Here is a 17,608-nt window from a genome sequence, read left to right on the forward strand (position 1 = left end):
AATACTATTGTACACACACTTTCTGATGGGTCATGCCCTGTCTGGTTTCCAGGTTCTACAGCTTTCTCTCCTACCAAGAGATTACTACTCCCATTTCACCTACTGGTTCAATGCCACAGAATCTCTAGGAATAAACCTGACTTTATTTGGGACTGGAACTCTTTGGACTTGCTAGGCAGGCAACCAGAACCTACCAGCAGGTTCTCAGTCTCATGCTTCTTGGGCTAAGCTTTGATCTTTCTGCCTGTTCTCAAGATCCAGTACCCACTGTATGTCGTGGATTTGTGCTTGGTCCTGTTTGCTGTGCCTAAGTCCCTTCTTGGAAACTTGTCCTGCATACCTAAAGAACTGGGAAGCTTCCTTCTCCTGCTCGTCCACCTCCGAGGGATTGGAATCTTTTCTTCTTCCACAGCTCCAAGATGAAGCTGTGGTGTTGTAATTCAAAGTCCTGGTTCAGGAGCAAAGCAGAGCCCCACTCCTTAGCCATGTATTCTTAGGAATCCAACTAACATGATTTGCCTCGATGTCCTCAAGTGAAAATGAGATGCTATTATCACTTATTTCATGGGGGTCTTATGAGGGTTTAATGAGTTAATACGCATAAAACTCTTCGAACAACAGTTGTCTTTAAATGCTCAGTGAATATTTGGTTTTATCTGTAGTAGAACCTACTTACACAAGTTGGCAAATACCACCTACCTGGTGCTTGAAGTGCTGAAGGCTGTGGTCTTTCATTATCTTTCTACTAACTATTACTCCTACACTGCACTTCAGCTTGTATTTGCAGCCACGTAAGTCCATGCCCCAAGACCCCCCATTCCAAGGCTGGATCTTGTTTTTCATGTTGAGTTCAATCCCTACCTGCTGCAGCTAGCTGTGTTAACTTGGTTGCCTCTATAATTTAATAATTGCAGCTGCATTATTCTCTTATTTGCCCTCTCAGGGTTTGCTTTTCATAAGGAAAGGCAAACCCTAGCAAGTATCTCCCTAGAAAATTAAATTTGAATGTAAAGAATGTATATTAGTAAAATGTATAGATATTTATAAAACAAAGAGTTTAAGGAGCAATTACTAAAAATGTTAACATTAACCTCATTATTCACATGGGCTTTGGTTTTACTTTATAAAACAAGCTGGGTGTAGTGGCATACCCCTGGGGAGACTGAGGCAAGAGTCCAAGTTCAAAGTCAGTCTTGGCAACTTAGTGAGGCCTTAGCTAAGCAACTTTGCAAGACCCTGCCTCAAAAAAAAAAAAAAAAATTAAAAAGGGTTAGGGATGTGGCTCAGTGGTAAAGCACCCCTGACTTCAATCCCCAGTACCAAAATAAATAAATAAACAACAATAAAAACTTTTACTTGATAGAATTGGAAATCTCATATAAACTTGCCTAAAGCAATGCTAGATGACCTTTCTGTCATCCACGCTAGATATTTACTTTATGCCAAGTTTCTTCATCCCTGCATGCAGAAAGTCAGTAGTAAATATATCTCAAGAACCAAAAGTCAAAGAGGAAACAGGTAATGTCATGAATGTGGCAGATGTTTCAGTCTCTAGCCAGATGTGACACAGAAACTACACTTTGGTTTTTATACTTTTTAAGGCTTAATGTGGATGCGTTCAAACTACTCAGACCTATCCTTGATTTATTCTTTAGTAAAAAACTCTTCCTCTGACGATTTCAAAATGGTTTTGAGGATGTAAAAACTATTTTGGATACTAAGGTGAAAAATGCAGCCTCGAAGGAATACCCCCAATCACAAACAATCATTGGAGTGATGTTACAGGACCCAAGACTGGAGAATAACCAAAGAGCAAAGAGCATTTTCTGTCATAGTTCAGCTATTCAAACACTCGCCAATGATATAGCTTAAAAGTGGGGGGCAGGGGCAGAAACTGTTTTTTTTTTTTTTTTTTGGAGAAAAACAGACTTAATTTTTATTAATTCCAAGTTTCAAATTCTTTTTCACATTTTAATACCTCAAAAATCAGGATGTATCTTAACAATTCATGTCATGTTATGGCTTCACTTGGTAGCATCTTTTCTTAGTGATACAAAATGTGACAGTGTACTTTACAGTCTTAGATTTAGTGAAATATGATAATTTTAGGAATTTCTTTGTCTTTCATTCTCTCTTTTCTATTCTTTTATCTTCTACTTTCCTAGTCTTCCTTTACTTTCGCTCTGTTCTCATATGTGTACACAACTGCTTTGGACCAATTCAGCACCCCTGAAGAACTGGGGAACTCTTTTCTAGATAAGTGAATCTCAAGAGAACTGTAATCTTGTTTTCTCATTCTGAGCCCAAGATGAGACTCTGCTAAGCACAGATTGCCTATCCCCAAAAGAAAAGGACACATCTTTTCAACTCAAGGCACCCTTCCTACATGGAAAAGCCTGGTGTACAGTGAAATGAGAATTACTAACATTAAATACCCTGGCTTTGGTTCATTGATCCTATTCCCATTCCTCATTAGCATGGATGGTCAGGACTGACTTAAATCCTTTGTTTTTAACTATGGGAACGAGAGAGAGAAAAAAATGAATTCTCACATTTTTCTTCCCTGATGGGAGTAGGTTTATAGCCAACCCTTAGCTCTAATATGCCTATTTAATACAGATGCCAGCTTCCCCAGGAGCTCATGTCCCTGTGTGGCAAATCTCTAGTCCTACAGTGGTTGTGCTTTGAGTTGGATTTTAGCTTCAAAAAAACTTTCGCTGGATGTTGCCCCCACACCAGAATTACTAATTCATACAAAGCAGTGCTCATTCAAACAACCAGGGGGATGGATCTAGGGCAACTCCAGCCTACTTTAAATAGAATTCCTCCTCCTCTCTTAAAATTGAGCTTGAAGACGATTTTACTTTACTTGCCAGTCAGCTAGCCAAATTGGAGGAAAACAAAAAAATCAGAGTGTTGCACCCTGACTATCCTTCCATTGGTTAGTATATCAATTAATGAACCTTAAATCAGAGCAACATTTAAGAGGGAGTAAAAAAAAAAGCTTTGCCAATAATACACCCACACACAAAAAAGCCGGCTGAAAAGTCACTTGCTGGCATCTAACAATAGTCCAGCATCTCTCAAATTCTGTTTCTCCACTCTAAACCCCTTAGAATAGACATTTTTAAAAGGCCTCCCACCCCTACCCTGTTTGGGCTTTCTCAAAATACACTCAATCGGAGAGCTCAAGAGGCAGCTAAATTATGCCAGTTTCTCTTTGATTCAATTCTCTACATGCTCGCGAGTTGGTAGGGAGCTTGGAGCTTAAGGCTCGTTTGCAATCCTGCTGGAAGTGGCTTTCCAAAGTGCAGCAAGCTTCAAGTGAATCCAGAGAGAACAAGCTGGCATAGTGAATATGTTCAGGGGGAAAAGATGGAAAGAAAATCATGGATTTCCTATGATCTGCAGGAAAACCTAGTGTCAATATTTATTATTCCTTTTCTTAGAAGGGACTTCTTCATAGCTTATTAACATGTAATGTACAACATTTTGGGGAAAAAGTAAGCAGTTGATCATCTATTTACAGACTGCCATTCTTCTAGCAATTTTAGGTAAATGTCAAAACAAAGCTCAGGAGAACATGATGCTGATTCACCTCGTGAAATTTCTCTCCTTTTCATCTAATTCATCTCAGTCCATCTCTAAGGACACAGTATGTTTTCATGGTCAAAATCTTGAGTGCTGGAGTCAAACTTGGGTTTGATGATTAGATCCACCACTGGCTAACTGACCTTGTGCATGTTATTTAACACATCAGATACCAGTTTCCTTATCTGTAAAGTGAGTGTAATAAGATTACCTAATTGCTTCTCATTTGGGGTTTACTATTGAATCAACCGAGTTTTGAGTTTTCTTTATTCCTTTTTTTTTAACTATTCCTTTTCATCCTCTCTACTGTCTTAGAAATCATAAATAGCATTCCTATTCTTTTAGACATTGTCCTTGAATTTTTAATAGGCGTACTTAATGAAGTTTGTAAGTCATCGACATCTCTATGCTCACTTAAATAATAGAGAGGATATGAGATGATTTTACTCTGATCATTGTGTCCCATTTATAACCGAGTGTAGACTGATATTGTAATTTCAGCTTGTGTGCTTTAGCACCAAAATTTGTCACAATCAATATTGTTACTTCACTATTACTTTAAGCAATCAAAACCTTTTTTTGATTTACCTACATGCTTGTCTGTCTCCTTATCACATTCTTTTGGATTTGATTTCCTCCTTTTTAAAAATTATCATTATTTTTACTATTTTTATTTTATTATTTATTTATTTTTATGTGGTTCTGAGGATTGAACCCAGGGCCTTTCACATGTGAGGCGAGTGCTCTACTGCTGGGCCATAACCCCAGCCCCTGATTTCCTTCTTAATAAAATACATTCTTTGGAGAGTGCTTTTAGCCACTGAAGTTTTGAAGGAACTCTTTTAGACTGTGATTACTATTTTTTCTGGCTGAGAATAAAAATCTAGGTGAAGAGTCATTTTTCTCTTGCTATGTTGACAATACTGCTCCGTGTCTTCTGATTTCTGTTGTTGCCTTTGAGAAATCTGTGGATAGTGGGAATTCCTTGAGAGGCAGGGTTTCTTTTCTCTCCAGCTGTCTGTACAATCTTCTCTTTGACTCTGGTGTTGTTTTCAGTTTCACTATGACACATCTAGGCAGGGTCTCACTGTGTCTCCTGACACTGAATACTCATGTCTTTCATTGACTCTAGGGTAGGATTAGACCTTATCTTTTTTTTTTTGATTCTTTTTTTTTATTGGTTGTTCAAAACATTACAAAGCTCTTGACATATCATATTTCATACATTAGATTCAAGTTGGTTATGAACTCCCAATTTTACCCCAAATACAGATTGCAGAATCACATCGGTTACACATTCACATTTTTACATAATGCCCTATTAGTAACTGTTGTATTCTGCTACCTTTCAATCATCTGATTCTTGACAGAAGTACCAAAAACAAACACTAGTGAAAAGACAATGTCTTCAACAAATAGTGCTGGAAAAAACTGTATATTCATACATAGAGGAATAAAACTAGATTCCCATCATTCATCCTGTACAAAAATCATCTTGAAGTGGATAAAAGACCTATATATAAAACCAGAACTCAGCAATTACTAGAAGAAAACAGAGGTGAAACAAACATTTAGGCAACTAATTCCTAAATAGAATTCCTGTAGCTTGGGAAATAATAGTAAGAATTGTTAAAATGAATAGTGTCAAATTATAAAGCTTCTGCACAGTAAAGGAAATAATTGACAGTATGAAGATACAGCTTATTGATTGGAAGAAAATCTTTGCCAACTACTCTTCTGACAGAGTTAGTATCTGGAATATACAATGAACTAAAAAATCTCAACACCATGAAAACAAAACCAAACACAACCAACCAATCAAATCACCCAGTTGATAAATGGGCAGATGAATGGAACACACACTTCTCAAAAGAAGAAGGACAAATGGTTAACAATTATATAGAAAAAATATTCAGCATCTTTAGCCATAGGGAACATTCAAATCAGAACTACCTTTAGATTATATCTCATCCCAGTAAGAATGCCAATCATCAAGAATACAAAAAACAAAATATACTGGCAAGGATGTCAGGAAAAAGGTACTCTTAGGCACCGATGGCAGAAATGTTAAGTGGTACAACCATTATGGAAATAAGTATGGAAATTTTTCAAATAAAACTAAATATAAAACTATAATATAGTCCACCTATACTATTCCCTTTCACTTATTCAAAAGAATTAAAGTCAGCATACTTTAGAAATATATGCTTGCTCATGTTTATTGTAGTGCAATTCACAACAATCAAATTATTGAATCAGCCTAGGTGTCCATCTATAGATATATGATCAAGAAATTGTGGTGTCTATATACATGGAGTTTTATTCAGGTATAAAGAAGAAATAAATTATGTCATTTTCAGAAAAATGTATGGAACTAGCTAGCACCATGGTAAGTGAAATACACCAGACACTAAAAGATAAGTACTGTATGCTTGTTCTCATATATGGAAGCTATAGGGGAGAAAGTGAGAAAAATAAAGACATCAGGAAAGTAGAAGCAAGAACCATTAGAGTAGGTAGGGGGGGGCCAGAGAGATACAAAGGGGGAGGGTAAGGGAAGTTACTTGGGAGTGAAATTGATCAAATTGTTACATTCATGTACAAATAATGTCACGATGAAACCCACTATTCTATATAATTAATATGAATCAATAAAAAATCACAATGAAAAAAAGGTATTTGTTATGGTTCAGTCTTCTCAGATTTGTTAGGAGTTTGTTTGTGACCTATCGTGTGATTTGTCCTGGAGGCATATCTGTCTTTACTTGAGAAGAATATACTTTTGGAGCATACTATTCTGTATATATACATTAGATTCATTTGATCTATATATTATAGTTTTATGCTTCCTTATTGACATTCTGTCCATTATTTAAAGTGGAATATTGAAATCTTCTATTATTATAATATTGCTTCTATTTCTCCCTTTAGATCTGTCAGTGGTTTCTTCATATACTTAGGTGCTCTGATGTTGGGTGCATATGTGTTTGTAATTACTTATATCAGAATTTAAATAGGCTTTAAATCAAAAATTGTTTAAAAAAGACAAATAAGGTTACCGTGTAATGCTATATTCATCAAGAAGATGTGATAATTAGACCTTATCTTTTTAAAAATTATTTCCCCCCATTCTCTCTAGCCTTTCCTGATGGAATTCCTAAGTGACATATTTTGAGTTTTTCCAGTCTATCTTTCATGTATCTTCTCTTTCTTGTATTTTGTCTCTATCCATGCTAGCTTAGGATCTTTTTTTTTTCCTAGATCTGTGTTCTAGTTCAAATTTATACCTGCAACAACATTTAATCCACTGTTTATCCTATCTTACCCATTTAATTATTATCTTTTCTACGCTGGTAAATATTATATTATTTCATTTCTAAAAGTTCTCATATTATATTATCTTTTCATATTATATTATCTTTTATCTAATATTCCTTCAGTATTTAGTCATGATATGCACTATTATTTTCTATTCTCTTTCACATCATTTATTTACCTATCTCTACAATTTCTTTTTGCCAGCCGATTTTGCCTATGGTGGATTGTTTCCATGCATCACTTGTAATTTTGGTTTATAAACTCAGGGTAAGTGAGGAGTTACCTACAGGAATCCTGCCCAGATGGATATGTTGTCTGCAGAAAGGTTTTAGACTTGCTTCTACCAGGGACTCTGGGTGCATCAAAGCCCAACACCAATTTCATAATTAAAGTCTCAATATTAAAGTTGCAGGATCTCAGATGATACAGGTAGTGGGTAAATTTAAAAACTTCAAGCTTACATGTGGTACAGACTTATGTTTAAAAGTTGCCCAGGAGCTGGGCATGGTGGCAAATGCCTGTAATCTCAGCAGCTCAGGAGGCTGAGGCAGGAGGATTGTGAATTCAAAGCCAGCCTCAGCAATTTAGTGAGGCCCTAAGCAACCTATGAGACCCTGTCTCAAAATAAAATCTAAAAAGGACTGGGGATGCAGCTCAGGGGTTAAGCACCCTTGGGTTCAATCCCCGGCACATCCCACATGCAAACTACACAGGAAATATTTTACTTTGCCACCCCAACCCACGTCAAGATAGACAAGCTTGGGCTGGGGTTGTGGCTCAGCAGTAGAACACTTGCCTACACATGTAGGCGCTGGGTTCTATCCTCAGCACCACATAAAAATAAATAAAACAAAGATATTGTATCCAACTACAAATTAAAAAAATTATTAAAAAAAAAAGATAGTCAAGCTAGGTTCTTAGGGTCTCCCATTACGGAAGGGTGGATTTTTACCAAGGGGTGGTCACTGTGGACACTGAAGGTTACTATTTCTTAAAAGCAAATTATTGGGGCTGGGGCTATAGCTCAGTGGTAGAGCGCTTGCCTGGCAAGGGTGAGGCACTGGGTTCAATCCTCAGCACCCTAAATAAATAAATAAATAAATAAAGTTATAAAAAGTGTAGATTTTTTTTAAAAAAGTAAATTATTACAAAATGATAATATTAATTATATGTATGTACTTCCTAGTTCTCCTATATATAGTTTAGGAGGAAAATATAATCAACTCCTTTATCAATGTTAGCACATAAAATAATATATCATGGAACAGTAAAGTTTTGTGGAAAACCCTAAAAAATTATGTCAGAAATGTTTATGTGCTATCAAGGCACAGGCTTGAGAGACTGATGGGTCTGGACTCTGACACAATTTCTAACACTTATTGGCTGTATGCCATGAGGTTAACCTCTCTGAGCTTCTGTTTGCTTGTGGGTAAAAGAAAAAATGACACCTTGCAGGATTTCAGTCAGGATTAAATGAGATAATGAATTCTTCTAGCAAGTGCTGATAGGACATTTCACAGAGAGAGAGAAGGAAGGATAGAAAGAAAAACAGAAGGGAGGGAAGGAGGAAGTGAACTTGAAATGTTAAGGAATTTAGGTTGCCAATGCCCCTCATTTCACTGAAGAACAGGAATATGTCAGCCACACCCTCCTATAAATTAATCTAATGCTAATTTCTCTTCTCCTTCCTTCCTTCCTTTCTTTTTTTAGGATGAGCTTAAAAAACAAACTTTATTGCAATTACCAAAACAAGTATGTTAACTTTGAAACATTTACCAGATTTCAATTTAACTCATCTAGTCACATAACTCAAAACAGAAAGCAAAAAGTTTTGTGTGCTTAACCATTTTTAATAATGAAACTTTAAAAGAGGAAACAGATCCCCCACACAGTTTGGGAGATATTTAGGCAAGCAAAATTAAGCAAAAAGACAGCATTACAAACTAAAAATCCTTGAAGGGAAGGGAGAGGGGAGGGAATAGGAAAGACAGAATGAATGGGACATAACTTTCCTATGTTCGTATATGAATACAACCAGTGTAAGTTCACATCATGTACAACCACAAGAATAGGATCCTAATTAGAATAAGTTATAGTCCATGTATATATAATATGTCTAAATACACTATACTGTCATGTATATCTAAAAAGAACAACAAAAAGACAAAAATGTCTTTTTAATAAAAAACACAAATCCTCAAATTTAGAGAGATGTCTATTGAAGTCTTTGATACACATTTATTTGTACATAAAAAATAAAGATTTTAATATAAAGGAAATCAAGTCTGGGTGCTTACCCTTTGTTCTAGCACAATCTCCTGCCTTGCCTTCATTTTTGGCCACATACCTCTCCCACCACAGTACCACCGGTACTGTGCTGGTGTTAGTTCAACATGATTGGCTTACCCCAAGCAAGCCCTCCAGCTCTTACTCACATATCCTGTCTGTGGGTCATTATTCCCTTAAAGGTTAGTACAGCCTTATACTTGGTGTTGTTGTTGTAATTGAGCTTGGGAATTCCAGGTATCCAAAGGTAGGTATATGTACACAATTCTGTTTTACTGCACAGGTCACAATATGATAGCAGGTGATTATATAATCAACAATAAGATGGATTTTATGATTTAGACAAAAACAATCAACTTTGTCCGCAACTACCGATGAACAAGACAAAAATTTGCCACCATACAAAGTCTGTGTTTGCTCTTTGGTACAGTCCTGAGGGCTCATACCACTTGAAGTATGTTAAATACAGAATTCATAACACATTTCTGGTGGCATCAGACGTGAAACGTAGGACGCAAGACCTTAAGTGTCCTAAGCTCCTGAGTTGTCTGTGCCTGTATGTAACAGAAAGGCCACGTTTCAGACAGTTATTCAATCACGTTCGCCTTTAATAAATTATTAGCATGTCAGTTTCTAAGTAATCCTTTCTAGATTGCTACCATTCATTCAAATTCATTTCCTGTGTCATGGAAAGTTTAATATAACAACAAAGACAAATCAAATAACCCAGATATTTGCAGGCAGCTGTCTCTCAGGATAGTCCCTTAGTAAACTGTGGAGGGCATTAGGCAACTGAGACCTCTCTGGGAAAAGGGCTTCCGAAGTGACTTATACATGCTGGTGGCTGGGACGAGGAGAAGCACAACCTTCGAGTAAAATAAACTTTCATCTTTCTATCCTCATAAGAAATTGAGGGCTGGAGATGTGGATCTGTGGTAGTGTTTGCCTTGCTTGTGTGAGGACCTGGGTTCAATCCCCAGCACCACAGTGAATTTAAAAAAAAAAAAAGTACATATACACACAAAACAATCAACATTATTAAAAAAAAAAATAGAATCATCAAGCAACAAGGTAAGAAGGAACCAAACTACACCATGCTTTTGACCAGCACTTACAAGAGTGCACAGAGTCCTGACCTTTCCCAGAAATTTTAAAGTAATCAGCAAGATACTTGAGTGACCACTGTGCCTTCCCAGATGTTTTTGAGATGTCTACGCCTATGAATAGGCTTGGAGTTATGCGGATGCACTCAGAGGAAAGTGAACTAGTCCTGATACCTTACTTGATGGTACTTATTAGTTCAGTGTTTTTATTGGTCTGTGCCCTGGGGTATGTTAAAAGCGCTCAAGGCATGGTCAGCTCAAGTCTAACCTGACACAACAGTTGATTCATCTCTGGATGGGGACAGCTTACATGTCATGGGTGGAGAGCTGTTCATGTCATAGTCCAGACGATGAATATGAGCTTCCCGTTCATTTCTGAACATATTTAATTAGGGGGAAGGCTCATCTGAGTGAGCAACCAGACAGGGTTTTACCTGAGATAATCATTCAGAATATGATCTGAGTCACTCTGGTGACACACAAGAGGAGAAATACTTGATAAGAAGGGAAGAGACGTCACAATCATCCTTGGGTCCCAAAGGACTAAAGGTGTGGACAAAGGCTAAGGTATACAGTGAGTGAGATTGGATGAAGGCAGCAAATATTTGATGACAACTATTGCCATCCTCTTCCCCCCCAGAACCCTGAGTAGGAACCCCCACATCCCTGGCCTCAGGAAAATATGGTGATTTGAAAATATCTGTCTAGACATAGCAATGATGATCACATGTCCCTGGAGTCTTAGAAATACAAAAGTTTGTTCTGAACTAGTATCACATACACCTGAGTTAATAGGGTACATAAGCATTAGAATGTGTGCCTGTAGGTGAAGGTAAAATAAATAGAGGCTATTTAAAGAAGCAGACAATGAAAAGGCATGAAAAATTAGAAAAAGCAGTATAGTTTTATTTGACATGGAGTTTGTTGCTATTAGTTTCAGCAGGATCAACTATATTCAAGGCCATAGAATAAGCCTCAACAAATTCAAAAGGATTGAAATCTAATAAAGTATAGTACAAATTTATGTGACAGAATTAAGCTAGAAAAACAGAGTAATTCTGGAAAATCATGTTTGAAAATTAAACATTATGAAATAACCAATGAGTGAAAGAGGAAATCACAAAAGGAATTAGAAAATATTTGAGTGGAATAAAAAAAATAATATGTCAAAAATAAGTGGGAGGTAGCTAAAAATGGCCTTAAGGAAAATCTACAGCATTACATATTTATGTTAGAAAATAAGAAAGGTCTCAAATCTCTGAACTAAGTTGACATCTAAGAGCCTAAAGGCAAATTAATCCCAAAGCAAACAGAAGGAGGGAAATAATAAGATAAAAGCTAAAGTGGTTAAAAAAAAAGCATAAATTGAATGAACTGAAAAAAAAGGTAAGATAATAAAGCCATAAGTTGATAAAAATTGTCAAACCTCTAGGCATATTAGTGAAGAAAAAGCAAAAGACAGAAGGTATGATTTAATAATATCAGGAATGAAAGATATCACTACAGACCCTACAGACATCAAAAGGTAACACAGAAATATTATAAGGAACTCCATGCCCTTAAATGTGAAAACTTAGATAAAATGGACAAATACCTTGGAAGACACAAACTATTAAAGTTCACTCGAGAAGAAAAATAAATTGAATACTCCTATATCAATTTTAAAAAATTGAATTCCTAGTTTAAAAAACTTCTGACAAAGAAAACTCCACATCAAATGGTTTTATTGGTACAAAAAAATCTCACAGAGTGGAAAATATATTCAAAACACATATCTAATACAGGATTCACAAAGTACATAAAGAACTTTCAAACCTCGATAATGAAAAACAACTCATTTTTTAAAATGGGCAAGACGGGCAAGGTATTTGGACAAACATTTCATAAAAAGCTATATGAATAGCAAATAATCTCATGAAAATGTATTCATCATTATTCATTCAAGGCATGTAAATTAAAACCATATGAGATGCTAGCACCTATTCAACTAGGTAAAATAAAAGAAAATAAAGAAAAAGTAAAAATATTAAGTGCTGTCATAATGTGGAGCAGTTACATATTGCTGGAGGGAATGCAAAAGTATTCACTCACTTTGGAAAAATGTTTGGAAATTTCATATGACTTACCTATTTTGCCACTCAATATTTATTCAAGGAAAAAGAAGACATAAGTGTACACAAAAAACCTGCAAGTGAACACTTATAGCAGCTTTGTTCATAATCACCCCATGTATCCTTCTGCTAAATGAATGAATTAAAAAAAACCCACTATATCCATGCAGTGGAAACCCGCTTAACAATAAAAACAAATGAACTGCTGATACACGCAATATGGATGAATCTCAAAAGCATTATATTAAGATTAACAGAATTACTAAGACTACAAGGTATGATGCACATGACATTACAGAAAGAAAACTCTAGGGACAGAAAACACTTCAGTTATGGGAGAGGCTGGCTACAAAGGCCAGGGCATTTCTTGTGGTAAAGAACATTTCCACACCAAGATTAACATGACTGCATATTCTTGAAACTCACAGAACTATAAACTAAAAGGTATGAATGTTACTATATGTAAATCACATCTCAATAAACTTGATTTTTCATTTAAAAAATATTTTACAAGGGTTTTAAAGAGCTGTTTATCAACACTAATCTCCAGGATATATAAAGAACTCAAAAAACTTAACACCAAAAACAAAAACAAATAACCCAATCAATCAATGGGCTAAGGAACTGACCAGACAGTTCACAGAAGAAGAAATTCAATAGATAAACAAACATATGAAAATGTTCATCATCTCTAGCAATTAGAGAAATGCAAGTCAAAACTACTCTAAGATTTCATCTTACTCCTGTCAGAATGGCAACCATCAAGAATACAGGCAACAATAAATGTTGGCTAGGATGCGGGGGAAAAAGGTACACTCATACATTGCCTGTGGGACTGCAAATCGGTGCAACCACTATGGAAAGCAGTATGGAGATTCCTCAGAAAACTTGGAATGGAACCACCATTTGACTTAGCTATTCCACTCCTCAGTTTATATCCATAGGACTTAAAATCAACATACTACTATGCCACAGCCACATCAATGTTTATAGCAGCTCAATTCACAATAGCTAAACTATGGAACCAACTGAGATGCCCTTCAACAGATGAATGGTTAAAGAAAATGTGGTAATATACACAATGGAATATTACCCAGCCTTAAAGAAGAATGAAATTATGGCATTTGCCGGTAAATGGATGAAACTAGAGAATATCATGCTAAGTAAAATACGCCAATCCCAAAAAACAAAAGCCAATGTTTTCTCTGATAAGCAGATGCTGATCCATAGTGGTGTAGGGGGTAGGGAAGAATGAAGGAACTTTAGTTTGTGCAGAGGGGATTTAGGGGAGGGGTGGGGCTGTGGGGATGGGAAGGACAGTAGAAAGAGACAGACATTATTACCTTATATACATGTATGATTACACTACTGGAGTGACTCTGTACCATATACAGCCAGAGGAATAAGAAGTTGTGCTCCACTTGTGTACAATATGTCAAAATGCATTCTACTGTAAAACAAATTAATAAATTTAAAAAGAGCTGTTTATCAGGAACATGTGCAATGAGGATCAGGCAAATGAATGAGATAAAAAAAAAATCTCATAAGAAGGGAGCACACCTACTTAATCCAAGATGTAGGGAAACTAAAGAGAAAAAAACTTTTCAAGGCAGGATAGAACCAATAAGCTAGGGTTACGGTGTTTGCAACAAATGAGCTTCACCCCAACCTGAGAGGTCATTAGGAAGTAGAGTGTATATTCTGAGAAATGAGGAGAATTTGCAGCTGCTTTAGACCTGAGGCAATTGAATCATCTGAAGAGGGGGGTAAGTTAAGATGGTCTTTAGGACTGCTGAGCCCAGGTGTGCATATTCTGAAAAATCCTTGCTACCTAAGTGTAAGTCAAACTTATAAATGTGGCAGGAAATCATTCCCAAGATTAGATGAATAGTCAATTAACTTTGAATTTCTCAGAAAGTAGATTATGGGGTTGGGGCTGTAGATCATTGATAGAATGCATGCCTAGTACGGGTGAGGCACTGGGTTCAATCCTCAGCACCACATAAAAATAAATAAATAAGATAAAGTTATTAAAAAATGTTAAAAAAAATGGATTATGTTGGGTGAACATGACCTAATCAGGCAAGCTTTAAAAAAAAAAAAGGCTGGGCCCTTCCTGAATGGAGATTTTCCCATCCAGCTTGAAGAAGCGAAGGTTAACTGTGTTGTGAACTGCCTTTGGAGGAATCCATGAAGCAAAGACCTGAAGGCAGCTTCTAGAAGCACGGAGAGGTCTTTAGTCTCCCATCAGCAAGGAAATGGGCACTAAATTCTAACAACAGTGATCCTGGAAAAGTGACCACAACCCTCAGATGATCAAATCCTGAGCTAACACTTTGACTCCTACCCAGTAAGACTGAGCAGAGAACCCAGACCTCTGACCCAGAGAAACTGCAAGACAATAAACTTGTGTGGATTTACACCATTAAGTTCATGGTGATTTTGTTATACAAATAGAAAGCCAACTCAAAGAGTCATTAATAAATTAAAATGTTGTTGAGCTAGTTTAGTCAATGAGAATATTTTCATGATTTTTGACCCCAAGAGTCCTTCAATCAATAGTAAGTTAGTTTGAATGATTTACTATTCATTGAATCAAAAAGCATCACAAAAGTTAACATCATAAAGGGAAGACTAAGGGGACCATGTCTTGGAGAATAATTCATGTAAGTTCTGTCTAGTGGTGGCCCCAGAAAGTCCATCATAAACTGGTGGAGCAGTCTTCCACTGGAGGTTCCTTGGCCTGGTCTCCTCACACTTGATAAAGTGCTGTCCCTACAGGCTTCCCTTCTATAAAGGTCACCACTTCATGACTGCAGAAACCCAAGTACTATGTTTCTCTCTGGGCTAGACACCCTCGCATAGGTCTCCAGGGCCAAGAACACATCCAGGGTAGAAGGACATCAGCAGTCACTGGACTTTCTTAACACTGACCATACACATTTCTGAGGCTGGGCACCAGGAAATAATCACTTGATCTTCATCACCATAAAAAAATGCATGAATCATTCCTCAAGAGTCTCTCTGCATATGTGAAAACAGGAAGTTTTATTTTTCTTCCCCCAAATAATATAATTTGAATCCTCATAGTAGAGTGTGGCACTCTTGCAAATTAAAAAAAAAAAAAGAAAAAAATTGCACTCTTCATTTTCACTTCAATTTTTTAAAATTACACATTTTCATGAGTTTATTAGTACTTTTATGCTGACATTATTAGTTTTAAATATCATGTGATAAAAATGGAACCTATAATAACTTACCTTGTAACTTTTTAGTCTGATGAAATCAACCTTCATAGAGACAAACCGATCTGAATTTCGGCTGATGTTCTTAAGGTGTTCTACAAGATCAGCACAGAATTTGTAACCACCTTTAAGTACACACAGGACCATAATGTCGCAGTATCCAATGTCTTTCATTATATCCTTTGCCAGCCGCTCAATTCTGAAAGCAGTAAGGGATAAAAGACATATTAATAAGTGCAACCATTTCTGAGCATTTTTGTTCCTTTAATAAAAATGCATGATGTATTATTCATATTAGGTTATTCAGAGGACTGTGGAGAAAAATTTGGGGAACAGAAACCTACAGACAGAAAGGCTTTGTTAAAGATGGACACCGTGTTCGAAATATATTTCTGATAGCTACATCTTTAATGGCACATTCTTGATTCTTCATGTCACACAAATTATTAAGGTGTAAAGTACAAAGTCAAAGGACATGCATGCTAATATTTTATCACCCCAGTGCCTAGTTGTTAACAATGTATGATGGTATCTGATGACGTGTTAACTTTATAGCAGAGGAAAAGGAAATGGAGAGTGACTCACTCACCTTATATTATAGGAGACTGGAGGAAAAGTCAAGCCTATTGTAACTATCAAAAGAATAATGTGTCTCGTAATTCAACAGAGGTAGCATATGGCCTGTGTGAAAGGTGCTCCAGAATGCAATGCCACAGGCAGTGTTTCCAGGGAGCACAATGCTAAGGATGCCCCCTGGAGTTGTGCAATAGCCACAGCCTTGGTCTGCTACCTATTGCTGGTTGGAACTGTTCTTGTATTTGTTTCAAGTTGTCTATAAGTCTATTGCCCATGGGCCATATAACATCAAAATCTAAATGAAGATGGGATCTAAGATGCATACTTTTAAAAATATTCCCATTGGCACTCCAAACAAATAGAATTAGATTAAAATAGATAACTAGGTGATACACACACACACACACACACATGTATATAAAAAATTGTAATACATGTATTCAACATACACTTAATATATACTATATATACAGCATAATATATTTTATATGGTATGTATGTATGTATATATATAGAGAGAATGGTAACCATAGTTTCAGGCAATGTTTCTCAAAATATGATCATCAAAGAATTCATATCAGAATACCTGACATGCTCCTTAAAAAGGGACATTTTTTTCTGCATGGTGGAATAAGAGGGTCAACATCTTGTCTACAAACAAACAAAGCTGGACAAAATTCAAAAACAGCCATTTTAGCACTCTGGAAATCAACCAAATGCATATAACAAAGTAGACACTTAATCATGAAAACACTGAATACTGGAGAGAAGTCAGTGGCACTCTTACCTGGGGATGTCCATCACACCACAACTCCCACCCCCCAAGCTGTTTACCCATGTTGTTCAACCAGCATAGGATTCTGCCACAGGGAATTCACCTGACTGGGAACGCTGTAAACTTACCTGGCCACTTCAAGAGCATGGCTCCATTACCCTGAAGTTGCAGTCACAATTATGTAACAAACTGGCCAAGTAGTTGGGATCAGATGACTGGAGTCACAGGGAAGGGGTACACAATTATATATGTCAAGTTGACCAGAGGCTACACATATACATCCCTGAATGATGGAGGCTTACATATATGTGAGGAGGAGATGGAAGACAGCTAGGGGTGGGTGTGAAGAGTGGGAGTAAAAACCAGGGAAGACTTGAAAAAGGTTGGTTGGAAACTTGAACATATTGGCCAGCCACAGATACATCCAACAACAGAGAGGCGCCTTCGTGTCTCTAAGTCTTCTAACCACTGTAGACTGAACACTGTGCTATTTAAACACAGGGGTAAACCTGGTAAGCTGGCCTTAAAAATAAAACCAAGTGTCAGACACCGTGGCACACGCCTATAATTCCAGCAGCTCAGGAGGCTGAGACAGAAGGATCG

The 17,608-nt window shown here is 36.7% G+C and overlaps 2 protein-coding genes across 5 annotated transcripts in view; one reads left to right on the top strand and one right to left on the bottom strand.

Annotated features, from left to right (window-relative positions):
* Thnsl1 (threonine synthase like 1) overlaps positions 1 to 17,608 on the top strand; it is a 187,790-nt gene that overhangs the window by 94,218 nt on the left and 75,964 nt on the right. The gene's annotated exons all lie outside the window — the stretch shown is intronic.
* Prtfdc1 (phosphoribosyl transferase domain containing 1) overlaps positions 1 to 17,608 on the bottom strand; it is an 87,428-nt gene that overhangs the window by 58,226 nt on the left and 11,594 nt on the right. For all 3 annotated transcript variants that reach the window (XM_046442264.2, XM_046442262.2, XM_046442263.2), the window contains exon 3: positions 15,670 to 15,853. In XM_046442264.2, coding sequence (XP_046298220.1) covers positions 15,670 to 15,853 — 184 coding nt within the window. The remainder of the gene's footprint in view (positions 1 to 15,669; positions 15,854 to 17,608) is intronic.

The sequence above is a fragment of the Marmota monax genome, unplaced genomic scaffold, assembly GCF_021218885.2.
Source record: "Marmota monax isolate L192 unplaced genomic scaffold, Marmota_monax_Labrador192_F-V1.1 WCK01_AAM20220418_F8-fsc00072, whole genome shotgun sequence".
In the NCBI taxonomy this organism is placed as follows: domain Eukaryota; kingdom Metazoa; phylum Chordata; class Mammalia; order Rodentia; family Sciuridae; genus Marmota; species Marmota monax.